Here is an 18,507-nt window from a genome sequence, read left to right on the forward strand (position 1 = left end):
AATAACAGTTCCATATGCCTCAAATTTACATTTGTTCCTACTCTGCTTCTATGTTTTGCATTTTCAACACACTAAACCGTTTCATTCCAACCCATATCTGTTCTAAGGGAGATTAGTTTGAAACCCTGCCCTCAAAATGCTTTGACTAAGAGTTATCACAGGGTTTAGTCTTTTGATGACATAAAACCATTTATGGAACAACCAAGATGAGGTAAAAAGAAACATACACACAAATGAGCCTAAGAAATGTATAACAGATTAGTAGAAAGACTGACATATACACAGTGCATGAAAAAAGTATTTTCCCCATTCCCAATATCCTGTATTTTGCATATTTTTCAAAATGAATGGCTTCAAATCTGTAGACAAAATGTAATATTAGATAAAAGAAACCAGAATAAACAGTTTTCAAAATTGTTATAACAAGGAGTTATTCAAAACAAAAACAAACAAAAAAGTTATTCAGCACCTATATTGCCTGTGTTACTACAAAGAGGTTACTGCCTCCTTCATTGCTCAAACAGCTGACTAAAAGACAGCTTTTTGCAAAAAATATAGTTTTAATGAATTAACAGAACATAAACAGATAATCAGACCCAGCTGAATGAACACAGCTAGACCCAACTGCAACCTCACCCTAAACAGAACCTTACCATAAGAGTGGAGTAATCACCACAAGGCTTCTAGAAGAACACTATGCCTTGATCAAAAGGAAATTCCAGGAGAGATGGGAAAAAGAAAAAAAGATTTAAACTTGCCAATCAAGAAATGTTTACAAAGCCATTTCTAAGTATATGGGACTCCCCTACACCACAGCAAGAGCCACTACCTTAATGGAGAACATTTGCAACAATGGGGAATCTTCCTAGGAAAGATTGGCCTGCCAAAATTATCCCAAGGGCACAATGACATATCAGTCAATGAATCAAATAATCCAAAACACCCATAGAAAAGGGTTAGCTTATCTAGCATGAGCTAAGGCAATGACCTGATAAGGAAAGGACGGGGTAAAAATGGGAGTCCTGAGAAGAGTATCAAGGCAGACATTTGTCATCCAAGAGTAGCATTTGAGCGTATCTGGATGATTCCGAAGCCCTTTGAAATAATTATTAATGGATGGAAAAGTCAAAAAGTATATTTCTGTGGATGACACAAGTGCTGCTATTTCTGTCCTAAAGTAATGATATTATTTGGACACCAAGAACATACCATCTACAAAAAACATGGGGGTTTTGAATTCTGGACCAAATGTTATGTGATGATGTGGGGATACACTGCTGTCTCAGGACCTGGAAGACTTGCCATTACTGAAGGCACTATAAACTCTGCCAGAATATTCAGTGACCACAAGTTAAAACATAATTGGGGTATGCAACAGGAAAATGACCCAAGACATAAAATCATGTCTACCTGAAACAAACAGCTCAAACTTGAAAAACTGAAGCACCTATACAAGGAAGAGTGGGCAAAAAAAAAAACACAACACACCACACACACCATTAAGAGCAACATGAAAGACAGATACAAAAATTGTAAGAAACATTTAGTTGCGACTATGGTTGGAAAAGGTGCTGCAACTATAAAGTACTGAAACTCTGGGGAAATTTTTGTTTAAAGGTTTGAGGCCAATCATTGTGTAAAAAAATAAAAAAGCAGGCAACTTTTTTTTCCCAGCACTAGTTTATTAGCATATACTCTTAAAACCAAGTCACGCATGTCTACACAGACTACAGGAAGATGTACTCTAATACTGTGTTCCATTTGAAGTGAGAAGTTGGAATTTCCAAGCTCCTAGCTGAATTTTCAATTGGAACACCCACTTAAGTCAGATTTCCAATTCTTAAACTTGGGACTGGTGTGTTAAGTCCACGTTTGCCAGACTTTAGATAAGGACATCAATCCAAAATGATAACATACACCGTGAACTTTAGTGCAAGCTGCAGGGTTATACTGTTTATTAGCTCTTCTATGTACAGGATCTGTGTCTCATTGAATCAGATATGCAAAATATCCCATAATGCATCATTATCAACTGCTATTTATTCTGACAGATCAAACACAACAAAAAGGTTTTACTGAACTCATCTATATTGTTTTTTTAAAATGTTTTACTGGAACACAGTCGGATCGGGTGGAACATTATTCCTAGCTCTGGCATCTGAGGTAAATGGAATACAGCATAAACAGTGGTTCTCAAAAACTGTTGTCCACTGACCACCAGTGGTCCCCAAGGTGCCAGTCTTCAGGGCAAAGGGACTTTTAAAGCACTTATAGGTGAGTCAGTTAATAATAATAAAAATAATACATTTATTTGTAGGCACCTTTCTAAACACTCAAGGACACCGAACAATAGATAAAACACAGATTGAAAACAAAACTAAAATACAAAAATTAAAAATCAGACAGGGCAATTGTAATCAAAGAGAAAAAGCAGTCAAATGAGTTTTAAAGTTTAGATTTGAAAAGTGAAAATGATTCAATATTTCTAAGCTCAGATGATAGCGAGTTCCAGAGCTGGGGAGCAGAGCAACTGAATGCTCTGCTCCCCATAGTGGTAAGACGGACGAAGGGGACAGTCAAGTGGATGGAGGAAGAAGATCTAAGGGTACGGGAGGGAATGGCAACATGGAGGAGGTCAGACAAATATGGAGGAGCAAGGCTGTGCATAGCCTTACAAGTTAACAGAAGAATTTTGAATTGAATGCGGAACTTAACTGGGAGCCGATGAAGCTGCGCAAAACGGGAGTGATATGGGGAATAGAGGGGGTTCTAGTAATGATGCGGGCAACTGAATTCTGGACCAAATGTTATGTACTTACTGAAGCATTTATCAGTAACAATACTGCTAAAAGAGACTTTCTTCATATATTCCCAGATATTGGCATTCATGAAGAATCCATCACCACAGAATATACCATAGACTTTCTTGCTAACAAAAACATTTGCTTCAATTTCACACCTTCATGCTACAGTGCCTGTCGTGGTCATCCCCTCTCCGTTTTGCAATACTTCTTGAACCACAGGCTCTTTCCAGTCCACCTCAGTCACTACATACTGTAGGTCTTTCTTCTAAACTCAGAGGTGTCAGCTTGGAAAGCCCACATTTGGGATTTTGGATTTTAATCTTAGTACTTTCACATAAATGCCTTTCCTAAAGTACATTTGGAAAATGTAGAATTATGCTAAGAGGTGACTGTCAGACTAAATTGGTCCACCATTAGATTTGACTTTACCAAAGTGGCTCTTGGTCCAACTTTGTGAACCATTGTGTATCTAAAACAAAACAAAAGGAACAATTTGTCTGGTTAATGAACTGGTAAGCAGCAAATACAGAAATTTCATTCTCTAAAGCGAACACACCTCTAATGGGTCTACTTAAATATAAATATAAGCACAATGAAGTTTAAAAAGTTAACTCCTGGACCTTATATTTCATTATTTGGTGTCAAGGCTTTACAACAAACAACCAGGATAACATGACCCATGTTAATCAAATATTATCAATCAAGTGAAATACACCCCACCATACACAGAGACCTTTAGATACTAACCTGGAAGCCATTTAAATTGGGAAATGCACTCTGAGGAAGGACAGGTTCTTCAGTGGTACCGTTAACCTGAAAACACTTAATAGCATTGACCACACTCTCTGTAGTTTCAGGTGTTATTTTATAGCTGGCACCAGATGGCTTCATATAGCCTAATTGAAATGTAACAACTTGGCCTAAAATCAAAAACAGAAAAAAAACAATAAATTAAAGAGTAAAACGTTTTTTTTTTTCTTGATCCAACACCCAGTCCATTCAGAGCTATGCAATCCTGAAGTGATAGGGACCTTTAATTTGCATTTTTACCAAAACGTTTAATTTACAAAACCATCCTAACCCAATTTCAGAGTCAAAGAGAGCACACGTGACAAGGCATCAAGCAGGCCTGCACGGGATGCCAGTCTAGTGATGGGTACATTTCTCAAAAACATCCACATTTCATGATAAAGGGCTAATTAACTTCATGCATCTTTGGGACTGGAAACCAAACAGGACTACTCAGGAACAAAGCTATATAGACATTTGATGAACATGCAGGAAGCTGAAAACACTCTCTCGCTGAGTACAGATGAAGCTGGGAAAGATGTGCGATTTGATCATTACGCAGGTAGTGGCTGCTTTCTCTCTCTACTATGATAGAGGACTGCTGTTAAGAGCAATGATAAATCCACTGCCATATAGTTCCGATTTGCTTTAAACTATTCAGTGAAAGGTATAAACACTTCAAGCACTCTTTCACACATCAACTGCAGCTTCCTGCTCCCAGTAGCACTCGAGTAGATCATGGGAACTGTTCCAATATGATAACTTTATGCTTTTCTGGTCCAAAATAGAGAGCATTTGAAAACAAGCCTGTGGATATAAAGGGACATTAAAGAAACAATGTTGTAATTTGCAGTACTCCTTTGAACATGTAACTCACTAAAATTGTGTGTGCAAAACAATTACATTTGCAGTCCAAGTCCACTTTTGCATACAGCAATGTGTATGTTGAGTGCAAAGAACATTTCCATTCACATTATACAGATGGTGAATAACAGTTCTGCTAAAGTGCAGTAAGTTTATGTTACGCCTTAGTTCTCAATTAGATTTTGAAATCCCCTACTTTCAACATGGTGTTTATGCTAAAATTTTTAACCCTACAGGCTGCCTGTTGTGGGGGGAAAAAAATTGAGATTCAGAACAAACAACATTTTCCCAGTTTTCAGTCATCCAGTTTTTGAGAATTTCAATGTAGTCTCACATTCTCATTTTTACTGGATAATGGTAGGGGACCCAGTATGTTCATCTGTTACTATAGACCATCTGCTTCAATGTCAAAGGTACTGGGCTTTTAGAAATACCCTTCTGCACTTCTGGCAATTCATTTTTGACCTCTTAAGGACAAAATATTTTGTTCTATAGAATTGCCACTTATGGGAGGTTTATTGGCTGATTTTGTGCAAAGTTTAGCCACTACAGTGAATGTAAATTCCAGGAGTGAATTACAATCACATCTGACAACAAGTTATGTCAATATCAAAGTCAATTAGGTTACAAATCCTATCTGTTCTACAGATTTGTCAAAAAAAAAATCCTCTTAACTGCATCTTTATGCTGTAAAAGGCGTAGCCACATCATTGGCTTTTCGTAGGAGCAGACTACTTATGCTAATGAGCAGGGAGATCAAATAAAGTGGACTTCAAGAACTTATTTTCTAACTTCCCATTCTACTCCCAGGTACTGTCCAGTGAAGTTTACTTGTGAAAACTCTACATTGACTCCTTATGATTTCACATATTGAATGATTTTGTTTAAAATTAATTCTTGTCTGTCAAGTAGAGTTCCTTGTGATGGTATGCTACATGAAAGGCTTTCTATAAAACACATTTCTGTCTTTGTACTTGTAATACAGCACAAGATGCAATTAACCTGTACAAAAACTTTGGCTAATCAATGAATGTCAATCAGAAACTCCACCGCTCTCGGCTTCAGTTTAGGCATTGTTTATTTAAACCTATAAAAAGGATTGAAGTGTGTTGATTGTAATCTAGGTTTAACTTCCTGTAAGGAGCCATAGTGATTAGTGCCAAACATGCCTCATCAGAGTTTCTACCTTTAGGTGTGGCTTGTGTAGGCATCTCAGAGTATGCCAGTTTTTCTACCTCAGATGCATGTTGTATTAACTGGCGATTCTAGGTTATCTCCATATGAGCGTATATCTCACAATGGCCTGGCACACCACAAGTGATTGGTTTCTGCTTTGTACCCAGAGACAGCATCAATCAGTGTTGTAAATGACCCAATATTTTCTGATTAAGGAAATGCTAGAGTAATTAGATTTAAGCACATCCTTTGGTACCACTGACTATTCTGTAGGCTAAAAAAATAAAATAATAATAATAATAATATAAAAAAAAGTGTATGTCAGGCACTGAACTTAAGGGTTTACAGAAATGTGTTGACAATAGTCCATTACAATCAGAAGTTAAATATGGTGTCCTTCAGGGCTCAAATTAATTCTACAAGTCAAAATAGATTTTCTACATTTAGAGATAAAAACGGCTAAACGAAGAAACAGACTGTGCAGGCTAAAGATGAGAGCCTACAATTATTAAAATGCTCAATATGAAGGGGATAGGGGAGAAAAAATATATTCAGGAGAGCAAAACAAGTATTACAATAAGCTTTATCATCAAAAATAAACAGCTTCCAAGGATTTTCTTAAAAGTACTTACCATGGTAATAGTTTATGCGGCTTACATTTCCTGACAGGTTGTACCAAGCTTCAAAAGGTTCTTGTATCTCAGCATAAGGCAAGGAGATAATGCCTACAAAAATTAAATAAATAAATCATAAAAAAAAAAAAAAAGAATAAAGCTCATTGACACTTACAAATTTCAATGCTTAAAAAATCACCTTGATTTTTAATCTGCTTTGGAGTACAGAATGACAAGCTTATAGAACAAAATTCCATCTTTGGTATACATGATAGTACACTTTAAGACACCATAACACATAAAAGCAGTTCCTTGCATAAGCAGCTGATGAAAGCACTTTGTTCCTTTGCCACACAAGACAAAAAAGAATACACAATACACAGAAACAGCAGCAGAATAGAGATTGGACTGCAAAGGAAATGCTCAAATGGAAATTCCCCCTAAACACTTCTTCCCCATTCTGCAGATTAATGTGCAGCTCACTTTCAGCCATGCTATGTTGAGTACTGGTTGTTAAACTCCGATTCTGGAGGGCGACAATGACCTAACTTTAAGTTTAGGACCTTTACAATTGCACCCTTCAGTCAGTTCCCTAAATGTTCCGTTTACAAATAACACTTCTAGAACAGCCAAACTCTGTACTCAGAATCAATACAATATGGGAGCCATTTCAACTTCCTCCATTTAGCAACTTTTCAAAATACAATTCCAGTTACAGAATCTAATACTATTTCTATGCAGAGGACATGGACTGCTGAGCAAAGGTTTAACTATATAAAAATAACCTGCCAACATAACTTATGACTAATAATTAACATTTTAACTCCACTGTCAGCCAAACAAATAGTTGCAAAATAAATGGGCATGTGACTGCTAAATAAAAAGCAAGCATGATGACGGTGTAAAATGTAAAAATCACGAGGGAAAAAAAAAAAAAAAACACACACACACTTCCTCCAAAATGGCTTACAAAATAGGTTAACATAATTTAGTAAATATCAGTCTGTGGGAATGTACAGAAACAATTTTTTTATTTTTTCTGTTGTAGGAGGACGAAATTAATTTTCTTACCAGAAACATGATATAGAGTACCAAAATCTGGAGGCTTTGTCAAAGGTCTGCTTTCCAGCAACCCTGTGGACAGCAAAGAACATTTTTAATCCTAACACTAACATATATTTAAACATACTTATAATAGATTTCTAAAGTCAATGGCCTTATAAAATTGGCATGGTGGTTACTGTATGTTGTGGAGAAATCTTCAGTTTAAAAAAAAAAAAAAAAAAAAAAAGCAGTCTTCAGAAAGGCAGTCAGAATTTAGACTTTATTGCACAGAACCACAGAAAACAATTGCAGAGCACATAAAGCCTGTCTCAGTTCATGAAATGAACCATGAGCATTCGGTGAGACCCAAATTTATTACAATTCTTATCACAAAATGTCCCCCCTTCACACCAGTCTCCCAACATCTACTGTATGGGGGCTTCTCATGATGATGATCTTGCTCAGCACCTTTTCTCATAACAATCACCTGGGGCATCATGTATAATGCCGTGCGTAGAATTCACACTATAACATGGCGTACGGACAAAAGTGGAAATGTGCTTACGCACAAAAAACCCAGATGCATAAATCTGTGCATACACCAACTTTCATGTTCTTCTGCTAAATAAATCCCGGTCAGCGTGAAAAGTAAAGCACGTGCCGTGCCTTCTGTCCCGCCCCAACTCTTCCCAGAATTATGCCTCTTTGAATATGCAAATCAATATAAATAGCCCTTAAGCCCAGCCTTCTGTGAAAAGACAATGGTAAATGCATGGGGGAAAATAGAAGAATTTCAGCAAATACCAAGTGGAGGCAAGGAAAAATGTACTACTTGTTGGTTTAAACCATTGTTTCCCCAAACTCGGTCCTGGTGAACCCCTGTGGCTGCAGGTTTTTGTTCCAACCGGATTCCTAACCAGTGACAACACCTGATAGCACTGATCTCATTTAATTAGTTGTTTTTTTTTTCTTTTATTCGACATTCAGAAAAGCATAGCAGCATGATTTTTACACTTATAAGACATTTAGAAATATTTCTGCTTTTGCTTTTTTTTTTTTATATTTTTATTTTATTAAATTTTCATTGTAATCATTCCATACAAACAGATCAATTTATAACCCAACAAATTTGAAGACAAATCAAACCCCACCCCTGAGAAGGAGAGCTTAGCTAAAGGAAAATTGCTTAAGGCTTTTTAATAAGGCAACATTAAACAAAAGAAAGGGAGAAGTGAATATATATGTAAATAAGAGATGGAGAAGGGAGTTAAATGCGGTAATAGTTATTTCTCTTATTCTAAAATAATATTGATTAAATCCTGCCAGGTTTTGAAAAAATTTTGTACAGATCCTCTAACTGAGAATTTGATTTTTTCCAATTTCAAATAATATAAAACATCGGTTTCCCACTGACTTATAAGAGGAGAATTAGGATTCTTCCAATTTAACAAAATAAGTCTGCGTGCCAAAAGTGTAGTGAATGCAATCACCGTTTGCTTGTCCTTCTCCAATTCAAGTCCATCTGGAAGGACACCAAACACAGCTGTTAGTGGGTTAGGAGGGATTGTGATACCAAGGCTGTCTGAAAGGCACTTAAAAATTTTTGTCCAAAATTATGTTAGTTTGGTGCAGGCCCAGAACATGTGACCCAGTGAGGCAGGAGCTTGGTTGCAGCGTTCGCAGGTTGGATCCTGGCCTGGAAACATTTTGGACAGTTTTAAGCGAGACAGATGGGCTCGATATATAATTTTTAGTTGAATAATTCTATGCTTTGCGCATATAGAACTCGAGTGAATTCTCTGCTTTGCTACCTTCCACTCCTTTTCTGATATATTGATTAAGAGATCTTCTTCCCAATGTCTTCTTGGATCTTTGAAAGGTAGGGACTCTAATAAGATTTTATATATTGCGGAAATAGTGTTTAATTCCTCGAAATTGAGCAGTATTTTTTCCAGCATTGTTGAGGGTGCAAGGTGGGGGAAATCGGGCAATTTCTGTTTAACAAAATTTCTAATTTGAAGATAGTAAAAGAAATGTGTAGCTGGGAGGTTGAATTTTGAACGCAATTGTTCAAAAGATGTAAATATGTTGTCTATATAAAGATCTCTGAGCATTTTAATCCCAAAACTTTTCCAGGTATTAAAAACTGGATATACTTGCGAAGGTTGAAAGAGGTGGTTCTCTTGCAGAGGTGCCACTGATAAAAGATTTTTCATCTTAAAATGCTTTCTAATTTGGTTCCATATTCTGAGTGAGTAAAGCACAATTGGGTTATTAGTATATTTGCGATAACTTTCATTTATTGGAGAGCACAGCAGGGAATATAAAGAAGTACTACAGGATTTTACTTCTATTGCGGACCAAGCCTGTGTATGTTCATTTATTTGTGTCCAGGTCTTTATGGCTAGTATGTTTGCTGCCCAGTAATAAAACTGAAAATTAGGTAAAGCCATGCCACCTTCTGCCTGAGGTCTTTGTAGGGTCGCTCTTTGGATACGTGGGTGTTTTGAGTTCCAAATGAATGAGGTTATTGTTGAATCTAACTGTTTAAAAAATGATTTATTAATATATATTGGAATGTTTTGAAATAAAAAGAGAAGTTTAGGAAGGATATTCATCTTAACAATGTTAAATTCTTCCAGCTAGAGTGCTTTTGCTATAGATTTAAATGCTTAACTCTCTTTTGTTGATTTCATTATACTTTGCCCTTTCTCTGTGCAGTTTTTCCCCCTTTGTTGTATCTTAATGACAATTTAAAACAGCAGAGCAGACACCCAGGCAAACAACACTAAATAATCAAAGGCTGCAAGTACTTTAACAACCGACCCACTAATAAGTAAATAATGGATTAATTAAACAATTAGAAGGCCTAGAAAAGTAGAATGAAAATGAAGATGAAAATACTGTTAAAAAGAAAAAAAAAACATTATTCCTATATTACTGCTTGGTACAATTTTTTTTTTTTTTTGCAAACTTCCATCCATCCATTTTCCAACCCGCTGAATCCAAACACAGGGTCGCGGGGGTCTGCTGGAGCCAATCCCAGCCAACACAGGGCACAAGGCAGGGAACCAATCCTGGGCAGGGTGCCAACCCACCGCAGGACACACACAAACACACCCACACACCAAGCACAAACTTAGTTTTCTAATTTCTATATTGTTCCCTAAACAGAGAAGTTGGGAAATATCAGTTCACTTAATTAGCCCAGGAGTTCAATTAAAAACAGAAGCTGGTTGGAACAAAAACCTGCAGCCACACGGGTTCACCAGGACCGAGTTTGGGAAACACTGGTTTAAACAGTGATGTAATCAACAAAAGGAAGTTGATCGAGTGACAAAGCGTGTCAGAGAAACTCGAAAGCTCAAGTTCACAAAGTCGCACAGTGCCCGAAATAAAAAAGAAGTTGTCACATATCAAAGTCGCCATGAAAAGGCAAGTCGTAGCCCACCGTCTGAGTGTCATATGAAAGCTTATTAGGGTATAGAGGAAAAAAAAAAAAAATGCACACAATTGGGGAAAAAAGCACAAAATGTCAACTTTATTCTCAAAATTTCCACTTTAATCACGTAGTTTATTTTGTCATTAAAGTAGAACATCATAAACTTCATCTTAAAATCATTTAATTTACTAGTTTCTCAAATCCCATCGTAACTAAAGTAGCACGTTAAATGCTTTGTTTTGTATTTGATCTTCTATGTGCTCTGTGTGTGTGAATCACTACGTGCTTCCGGCTTTCTCTGCCTCCGACAGGACACAGAATCCATTACATTCATAATATTACAGCTCTCTGAATAATTAAAATACTGAGATGTACATGTGATATCATTTTCATGATGATATGAGTTAAAGCATGTTATTAAACATGGGAACATGGTGGCACAGTGATTGTTCATGTCTCACACAAGATGCTTGCTGCGCGACCTTCGATGAAATAATTTATTGCAGCAGTACTTTCTCTTTCAAGCGTAAACCCCCAATTCCTGTCCTTACTTTTCTTTCTCCAAGTACCCAATCGCCACACAATCAGCTCTGTAATAGACGTTAAGCCATCTGTAAGCTTAGAACGCCGATTCTTCAAAACTTTTAAGGAACATTGAAATATCTTCATAGTACGTGTTTAATTATTCTATCCATATATCCTTCCAGTGTCGCGTCAGCACCAGCAAGAACACAGCGCGAGGCAGGAACAGTCCCTGAACTAGCTAGCGCTGCGGCACCGTGTCCTCACATGTTTAATTATTAACAATATAGATTATTTAAATGATGTTAACATTTTATTTGTATAATATAATTAACATATTTTGCTGCATTTCATCTTAAAAATGATATCATCATCATCATCATATATAAATACGCACTTTATAAAGTGGCTCAGGTTGTGCAATATAACTGCATCGCAAGTTTACAGTGAGGTAACAGTACTTATAAGTACAAACAGTTCTACAAGGAGCACTTGATGGACTGATTGAGTGCGTTTATTGTTCTGGGGATGAAACTGTTTCTGAACTGCGAGGTCTGTACAGGAAAGACTCTGAAGTGTTTGCCGAGTGAGTGCAGTTCAAATAGGCAGCATGGCTGAGGCAGCATGTGCTTGATGCTGTATACCGATAATTCTCTGCTGTAGATCTGTGATTCACACTCAGATACAGTGAGATAAATACTCCGAGTGGTGCAGTGAGAGTAATATGGAAAAAGATGATCCGCTGTGGCAACCCCTAATGGGAGCAGCTGAAAGAAGAAAAAGAAGCTGCAGTGAGAGTAACAACACTAAAGCAGCTATGGTATTTGGAATACTTTGGCTATTCCCTGGAACATTATATTGTTACAAGTTAATTACAATCAGATGCATTAAACTAATAAACAATATGCAGTTGGTTTCAGTGTACATGATAAAGCCGCATTAAAAATGTGGATCTAAAGGGTAACCACACAGGAACAGTAGCACTGCTTTGACGCTGGATGCCGCCAGTCTGCAAAACAGAGTAGAGAACTTGTGTACGCCAGGGTTGGAGCTACCGTGGAAATGTACGTGGCTTTATGCCAAGTTTAGGTTTTATACATCGCGATTTGAGAGTGGAAATGTTTGTATGTAACATTTTTGTGCATACGCACCATTTATACATGAGGCCCCTGGTGTTGCAGACCTTTTCATAACAATACCCTTGCCCCTGTAGACATCCCCCTAATAACCTTCTTCCCAGTAGACCTTCTTATAACAAATTTCCTTCCCAGCCCATCTTCTCATAATAACCACTTTGGCTTGAAGGACATATTCGCCACCTGGAGGGGAGCATCACCTGATTACCCCCTCCCTTCATTCTCACGTCCTAATCCTGAGCTGTTAAAGATCAATGTCCTTTTGGTTAATCAATTCTTACAACTAAGTTGGGATCAGGAGGACCCACTTGTGTAAACAGGACCGCCTAATTAATAATTCAGTTCATAGTTACTTGTTGCATTAGCATCCCTGTAAGGCCAATATAAAAAGCAACTGTGCCAGTAAACAGCAGCGCACAGCTTCACTGATAAGGGTCAAGCTGCGGACAACCTTGACATGGTGCTTCATGGCTGCTTGAAAGAAGGGAAAAAGACAAGCCTTTAAGGATTGATGCTTTCAGCTACAGTAAATAATGTGCTCTGCTATAACTTTATTTATTATCATTAGGATATATAAAGAAGCATTAGCATATGAACTTAAATGCTTATCAAAAATATATGTGTGTGTGTGTGCTAATGTAAAAGCCTGCAAACACAGACAGCGGCGCTGTTCAGCAGTGGCACACTTGTCTGATTTGCCGGCACAGAGGCCAAGCTGTTGCTCATTTCACAGGCATCTATGTGCAGGGAAAAGTCCCTAACCTTCAATAATCAACTCAAGCCTCTAAGTAACTCAGGCTAACTAGGTGTCATAATGCATTTTACTTTAACGTTAACGCCCAAAGTATTAACGAGTTCTAATAGATCTAAAAACCATTTAAGTGCTTGTATGTTTATGTGCTAGCTTGAGAGCTTGCCTAGTACTCACACAGGCAAAGGCCCTGCATGCAGTGTGCTTAGTCTTCTGTCAGTGAGAAGCTCAACATCTTCATTCCCAAAACAAAATTTGCCTGCTTGCTTCTTCAGAGAACATAACGTCCTTGACTCACAGACATTCAAAACAAACCAAGTGAAAAGGCAGGCAGGCAAGGGCCCTTCTGCCAAAATAAATGGTGCCCTTTAAAAGCTGCCTTAGGCCTAGACTTTTCATAGCTAATAGCACCAAAACTAATAAAAAAAGCATGTTGATCCTTAATCGAAATTCTCAACAGTTAGCCTCCCTGTCTTAGACTAGAATCAAACCCTAGCTCAGTAACTGTAGGTTTTGCACATTTTCCCTGTGGCTGCATGGATTTTCCCCAGGTTTATTCACACATACCAAGCAGGTTCAGGTTACATACTCTAAACTGATTAATTTTATAGATTGGAGAATATTAAAATGCCACAGCATTCTAAAAAAAATGATATGTAGAACAGACTGCATGATAAACATATGGCAGCATCAGTTTATTTCACCTGCAGCCTCCGAGATGAACAAGGGTATAAGCACTGGCTAAGGACGGTGGATTAGTAGTCAGAGGTAACCCGAGCATCTTTCCTTGGGACGAGCTGCAAAGGAAATGAGAAATTCCCTCAAGATGTCCACTTCTCCCAACACTATAAAAGAGAAGTCTGAGGGGAAAAGTCCAAGAAGGATAGGAACTATGCCCATGGGACTTTTGAAATTTGAAAGCACACCTTAGAAGAGGGACCTAGGAGTCACTAGATTATGCAGGAAGTATACTGAAGCCATTAAGAAGGCTAATAGTATAGAAGGTTTAATAGCTTATTTTAAATACTGTAAATAAAATACATACACACATACATAAATAAATAAATAAATAGGGCTATTAAACACACTGGCAGGGCATCATCTGGAGTACTGTGCAGTTTTTGTTTCATATTCCAAAATACATCAGTGCTACAGAAGGTAAAAAGAACAGCAACTAGGCAGATTTCAGAACTGCAAAGTATGAGCTATGAGAAATCACTTAAAGTCAAACATTTATACGTTGAGCAAACGGAGATTACGATTTGAAAGAGTTTTTTTTTTTTTAAATTAAGAATAGAACTTCATTATCTTCAACAAGAACACAGCAACTAGTCATGGGTAGATATCTCCCTAGAAACGTTATAAAGTGTTTCCACACATATTAAGCTACAGACAATTAGAATAAGTTACCAAGCAGTGGGGTTGACAGTAAGGCTTGGGGGTCCTTCAAGACTCATCGTTATTTTGGATTAATGAGGTGAATAAGGCTGGCGAGCTTGCTGGGTTAAGCGGCCTGTTCGTATCAAGATTTTCCAGCATTTACTCAGCCAATGAATGAAGAAATAACACTCATACATTTGAGAATTATTCATACTGTGGATTGCGCTTTAATCTACACGTAGATATTGTTTGATCAACTGTTGCATCCGCATTATGCGTTTTGCATCTCTCCAAGCTCTTTAATGTTAACTCTTCCTTGCCCTTTCTAAAAGTAGCTCCATGTTAGGGTGCCTTAGCGCTAGCTCCATACAAGTAGGGATGAACTGGAGGGATGTCTGTCCGACTCCATCGCAAAGCATGCTAACGCATTAACCCGCTCTAATTGTAATCAGACCAATTACAGTCACCAATTGTTTTTTTTGTTTTTTTCCCGTATGTATGAAAAAAAACCCTTAGTACTTTTATTAAAGAACACATACAGTGACACAGTAAGGATAAGGTCAGCTTCGGAACCAGTCTCTCAAATCTGTAGCATCCCTGGAGTAAAAATCTAAATGAAATTTCAATATGAGTAAGGCAAACGTTCATTACATACAATAACTACGTGTTTTTACTTGGACTCCGTACAAATTGGCTTAATCCAATATGTTCAGCTTACACATTTTACTATTGTTGCCGCTTAACTAAGCTGAACTGTCAAACTTCTCGAGACCAAAATAAGGAAGATGTTTTGACGCTGGCAGTTGTGCAATCACGAGCTAGGCGAATCCAAGCTTGTCAAATGTAAGTTCCTGGATTCAGGTTTTTAAATTGACCTGGTAAAGGGATTTCACTTTTTGTCGAAAACATGTAATAAATGGAATCATCTTACAGGTTTTGAAAGAAGAAGAGATCAAAAGGTTTTCAATGAAATGCATAACTGATAAGCGCAGACTGGTATGCAGTACTGTTTTCTATCCGTTCACTTGCTATTTACTTTAGACGAGTGCTACTTTCGAAACTGTTAACTTAGCAACAGATACGCTGCAACAAAACAGCTGTCATTTTCACATAGTGAAAAAGAACACTTAAGATTTAAGAAACTACAACACTCCGATTTAATTAGACACCTCTGCAATCACTTAAGAACACGCGCCCTCGCCCAAAGCAAAATGAATATTCAAAAAAAGAGAAACGATCTTCTTACCCATACAAGTGCAACTCAAAATTACGGTAATATATTCCATGACATATATCTCCATACTAGCCGCTGTAACGAAAAAAAAAATCGGCAACCCTTTGTAAAGAGATGCCAACCACACAAAAGTAAGGTGGCAATTCAATTTAATAACAGACCCCGCTAGATATCAATCAAGAGCACGTCTTTTTAGCAGGAGCCAATCAAATCACGTTTATGCTGAAATCTACCCAATCATGGAAGTGAAGGCGGAATCTAATCTTCCGAAAAGCTGCATTTCCGGCGGTTTAGCCTACTGGACTAATCAGCAAAGCTCGGTTCACATGATCCAGAATCAGCTGATGATTAGAATGACTAGACAATGTATAACGGTAGACAACTGCCATAGTTAAGTAAGTGTGCACAAGGGTAGCAGAGTGATGTTGCGAGGAGTAATGAATCAAAGGTCCAGTCTAAGTCATCTCCGTGTACACTATTAATATTTCAAAAACAGATCGATTAAAAATGCAAAACTCAGTTATGACACATTATTGTTGATGATTATATTACAGAAATATTTTATTGATAGTGAACCTCACGTTTTCTCATGTTAATTGTTAAGATCTATAGAATATAACAACACAATTTCACTTTTTAATCACATCTTTTATAATGGCAAAAACAGACATACTTCAGTTTTGAATTTTATTGTATACTGTGTGGTGGCACTACTGTGTGGTGTCCCCGTGTCTGCGTGGGTTTCCTCCGGGCGCTCCGGTTTCCTCCCACAGTCCAAAGACATGCAGGTTAGGTGGATTGGCGATTCTAAATTGGCCCTAGTGTGTGCTTGGTGTGTGGGTGTGTTTGTGTGTGTCCTGCGGTGGGTTGGCACCCTGCCCAGGATTGGTTCCTGCCTTGTGCCCTGTGTTGGCTGGGATTGGCTCCAGCAGACCCCCGTGACCCTGTTTGGATTCAGCGGGTTGGAAAATGGATGGATGACTGTGTACTGGCTTTTCATCAGCTTTATCTGCGATGTGATAATAATGCAACTAGAAAGACAGAAGGATCGTGTCAAATAAAGTAAGATAGATAAATGGATTGATAGGTTTATGTAAAAAAGCTATAATAATTGTGTAGCAGGCATGTTATGGCACAGATCAAGATTATTTTATTAATTTTGCTACAGTGCTTTCCTCAGATCAATTTTATTAAAATTGCATGATGTTCCAGTAGATTCAAAACTTCGGAAGAATCATACTTTACCTGTATAATGCATAGTGCATTAGGCTGGCTTGCTCATTTGTAATGTTTGTAGCAGGCAGGGTGCTTTATTCATTAGTTTTCTTGAAGAAATGTTTACAACATATACAGTATTTGGCATTAGTTATACCAAGGTTTAATGACAGTAGACTCTGCAGTCTGAATAGGGCAAGGTCTAAAAGCATGTGATTGCCATTGGCTTCATGTGACCTACTAGTTATAGTGACTAGTGAAGCTAAACATACAGTATCTCCAAGTTATAAATTAAAATCAGAGTAGTGGAAGAACATATTCCGGCACAATTAAGACTGTAGTGTAGCGTAGCAGGTTTATAGGCCACTAATAATATATATATTGTGCATATTTTGTTTCTTCTCAGATCTGTCTTAGAGGGTTTCGAAATGTGAATAATTTATATAGTGAGCTGAACTGAAAATCGTTTACAATAATTGAGTTTTTGCACCAGGAAAAGAAATGAAAATACAGCAAAGGGAATTTTGTGTAGTATCCCAGCCAGCACAGGGCGCAAGGCACGAACAAACCGCGGGCAGGGCACAAACCCAACGCAGGGCACGCACACACCCACACACCAAGCACACACTAGGGACAATTTAGGATCGCCAATGCACCTAACCTGCATGTCTTTGGTAACTCAAGTTTAATTTAACATAAGGGTCTATGTCGGATTCTTTGTACTTATGCTGGCCAATATATGATACAATTGCTAGATTATGGATCCACTAGACAAAGAGCCCGTTTCGACAACGTAAGATGAAATGGGCACGAGTGGAATAGTAATAAGTATAAGCACCACAAACCTGATATAGGTGTATTGAATGAATGCGTAATTAGGCCTTGAGCTGTAGTCGAAATCGCCTTTCAGGCCTCTAGAGCTTTAATCGAAGTCGCCTTTCTCTTTGAATTTTTGCGGCCGTAAATCCGCCGCCTCCTGCGATGTTGGGGTTGGATGTCAGCTGTAGTCGCCTTTCTCTTTGAATTTTCACGTCCGTAAATCTGCCACCTGCCGCGATGTATATCTCGTAAGGTTTTTCGGGCAGCTGCGCAGAAGGCGACTGCGCATTCGGCTTCGGACATGCGCAGAAGGCGACGTGTGCAGAAGGCGACTGCGCATTCGGCTTCAGACGGACGTGAGTGAGTGAGTGAGGAGACTAGTGAATTATGTATTAAGATATTAGCTTTACTATTTGTGTTTGTTTAATATCTGCAGTTTTGTTATTATTTCTCTCATCTCTTTGCTAAATATAGTTTGCTGCCATGACCACTATGTTAGATGTAATGGATGGACTGGCATCCTGACTGGGATAGAGAGTGGTCCCTTACCCTACAGGGAGGCCATTATGGAAACATGGTGCAGATTGTTGTGCACCACTGCTGGGATGGTTCCTGTTCCCTTTCCCAGTCTGGGGACAGATAAAATGTTTGGACCGGGGGAAACTGCCTGCCAAGAACATTTGTTTCCCCAGTGTGATAAGTGGCAGCGCTTCACTG

At 38.1% G+C, this 18,507-nt stretch overlaps 1 protein-coding gene and 1 long non-coding RNA gene across 2 annotated transcripts in view; one reads left to right on the forward strand and one right to left on the reverse strand.

The window, feature by feature from the left end:
* Window positions 1-15,929, reverse strand: part of LOC114664342 (digestive cysteine proteinase 2-like) — a 27,269-nt gene extending 11,340 nt beyond the window's left edge. Inside the window, exons 1-4 of the mRNA XM_028818427.2 lie at window positions 15,769-15,929; window positions 7,319-7,381; window positions 6,266-6,358; window positions 3,552-3,724 (exon numbers count right to left, since the gene is read on the reverse strand). Of these exons, the coding sequence (XP_028674260.1) occupies window positions 3,552-3,724; window positions 6,266-6,358; window positions 7,319-7,381; window positions 15,769-15,823 (384 nt within the window). The 5' untranslated portion in view covers window positions 15,824-15,929. The remainder of the gene's footprint in view (window positions 1-3,551; window positions 3,725-6,265; window positions 6,359-7,318; window positions 7,382-15,768) is intronic.
* A 147-nt stretch (window positions 15,930-16,076) lies between these two features.
* On the forward strand, window positions 16,077-17,285 carry LOC127525895 (uncharacterized). Its single transcript, XR_007933509.1, has 2 exons — window positions 16,077-16,460; window positions 16,844-17,285. It is a non-coding gene; the product is annotated as an uncharacterized LOC127525895 (long non-coding RNA).
* The last annotated feature ends 1,222 nt before the right edge of the window (window positions 17,286-18,507 follow it).

The sequence above is a fragment of the Erpetoichthys calabaricus genome, chromosome 14 (assembly GCF_900747795.2).
Source record: "Erpetoichthys calabaricus chromosome 14, fErpCal1.3, whole genome shotgun sequence".
Lineage (NCBI taxonomy): Eukaryota > Metazoa > Chordata > Cladistia > Polypteriformes > Polypteridae > Erpetoichthys > Erpetoichthys calabaricus.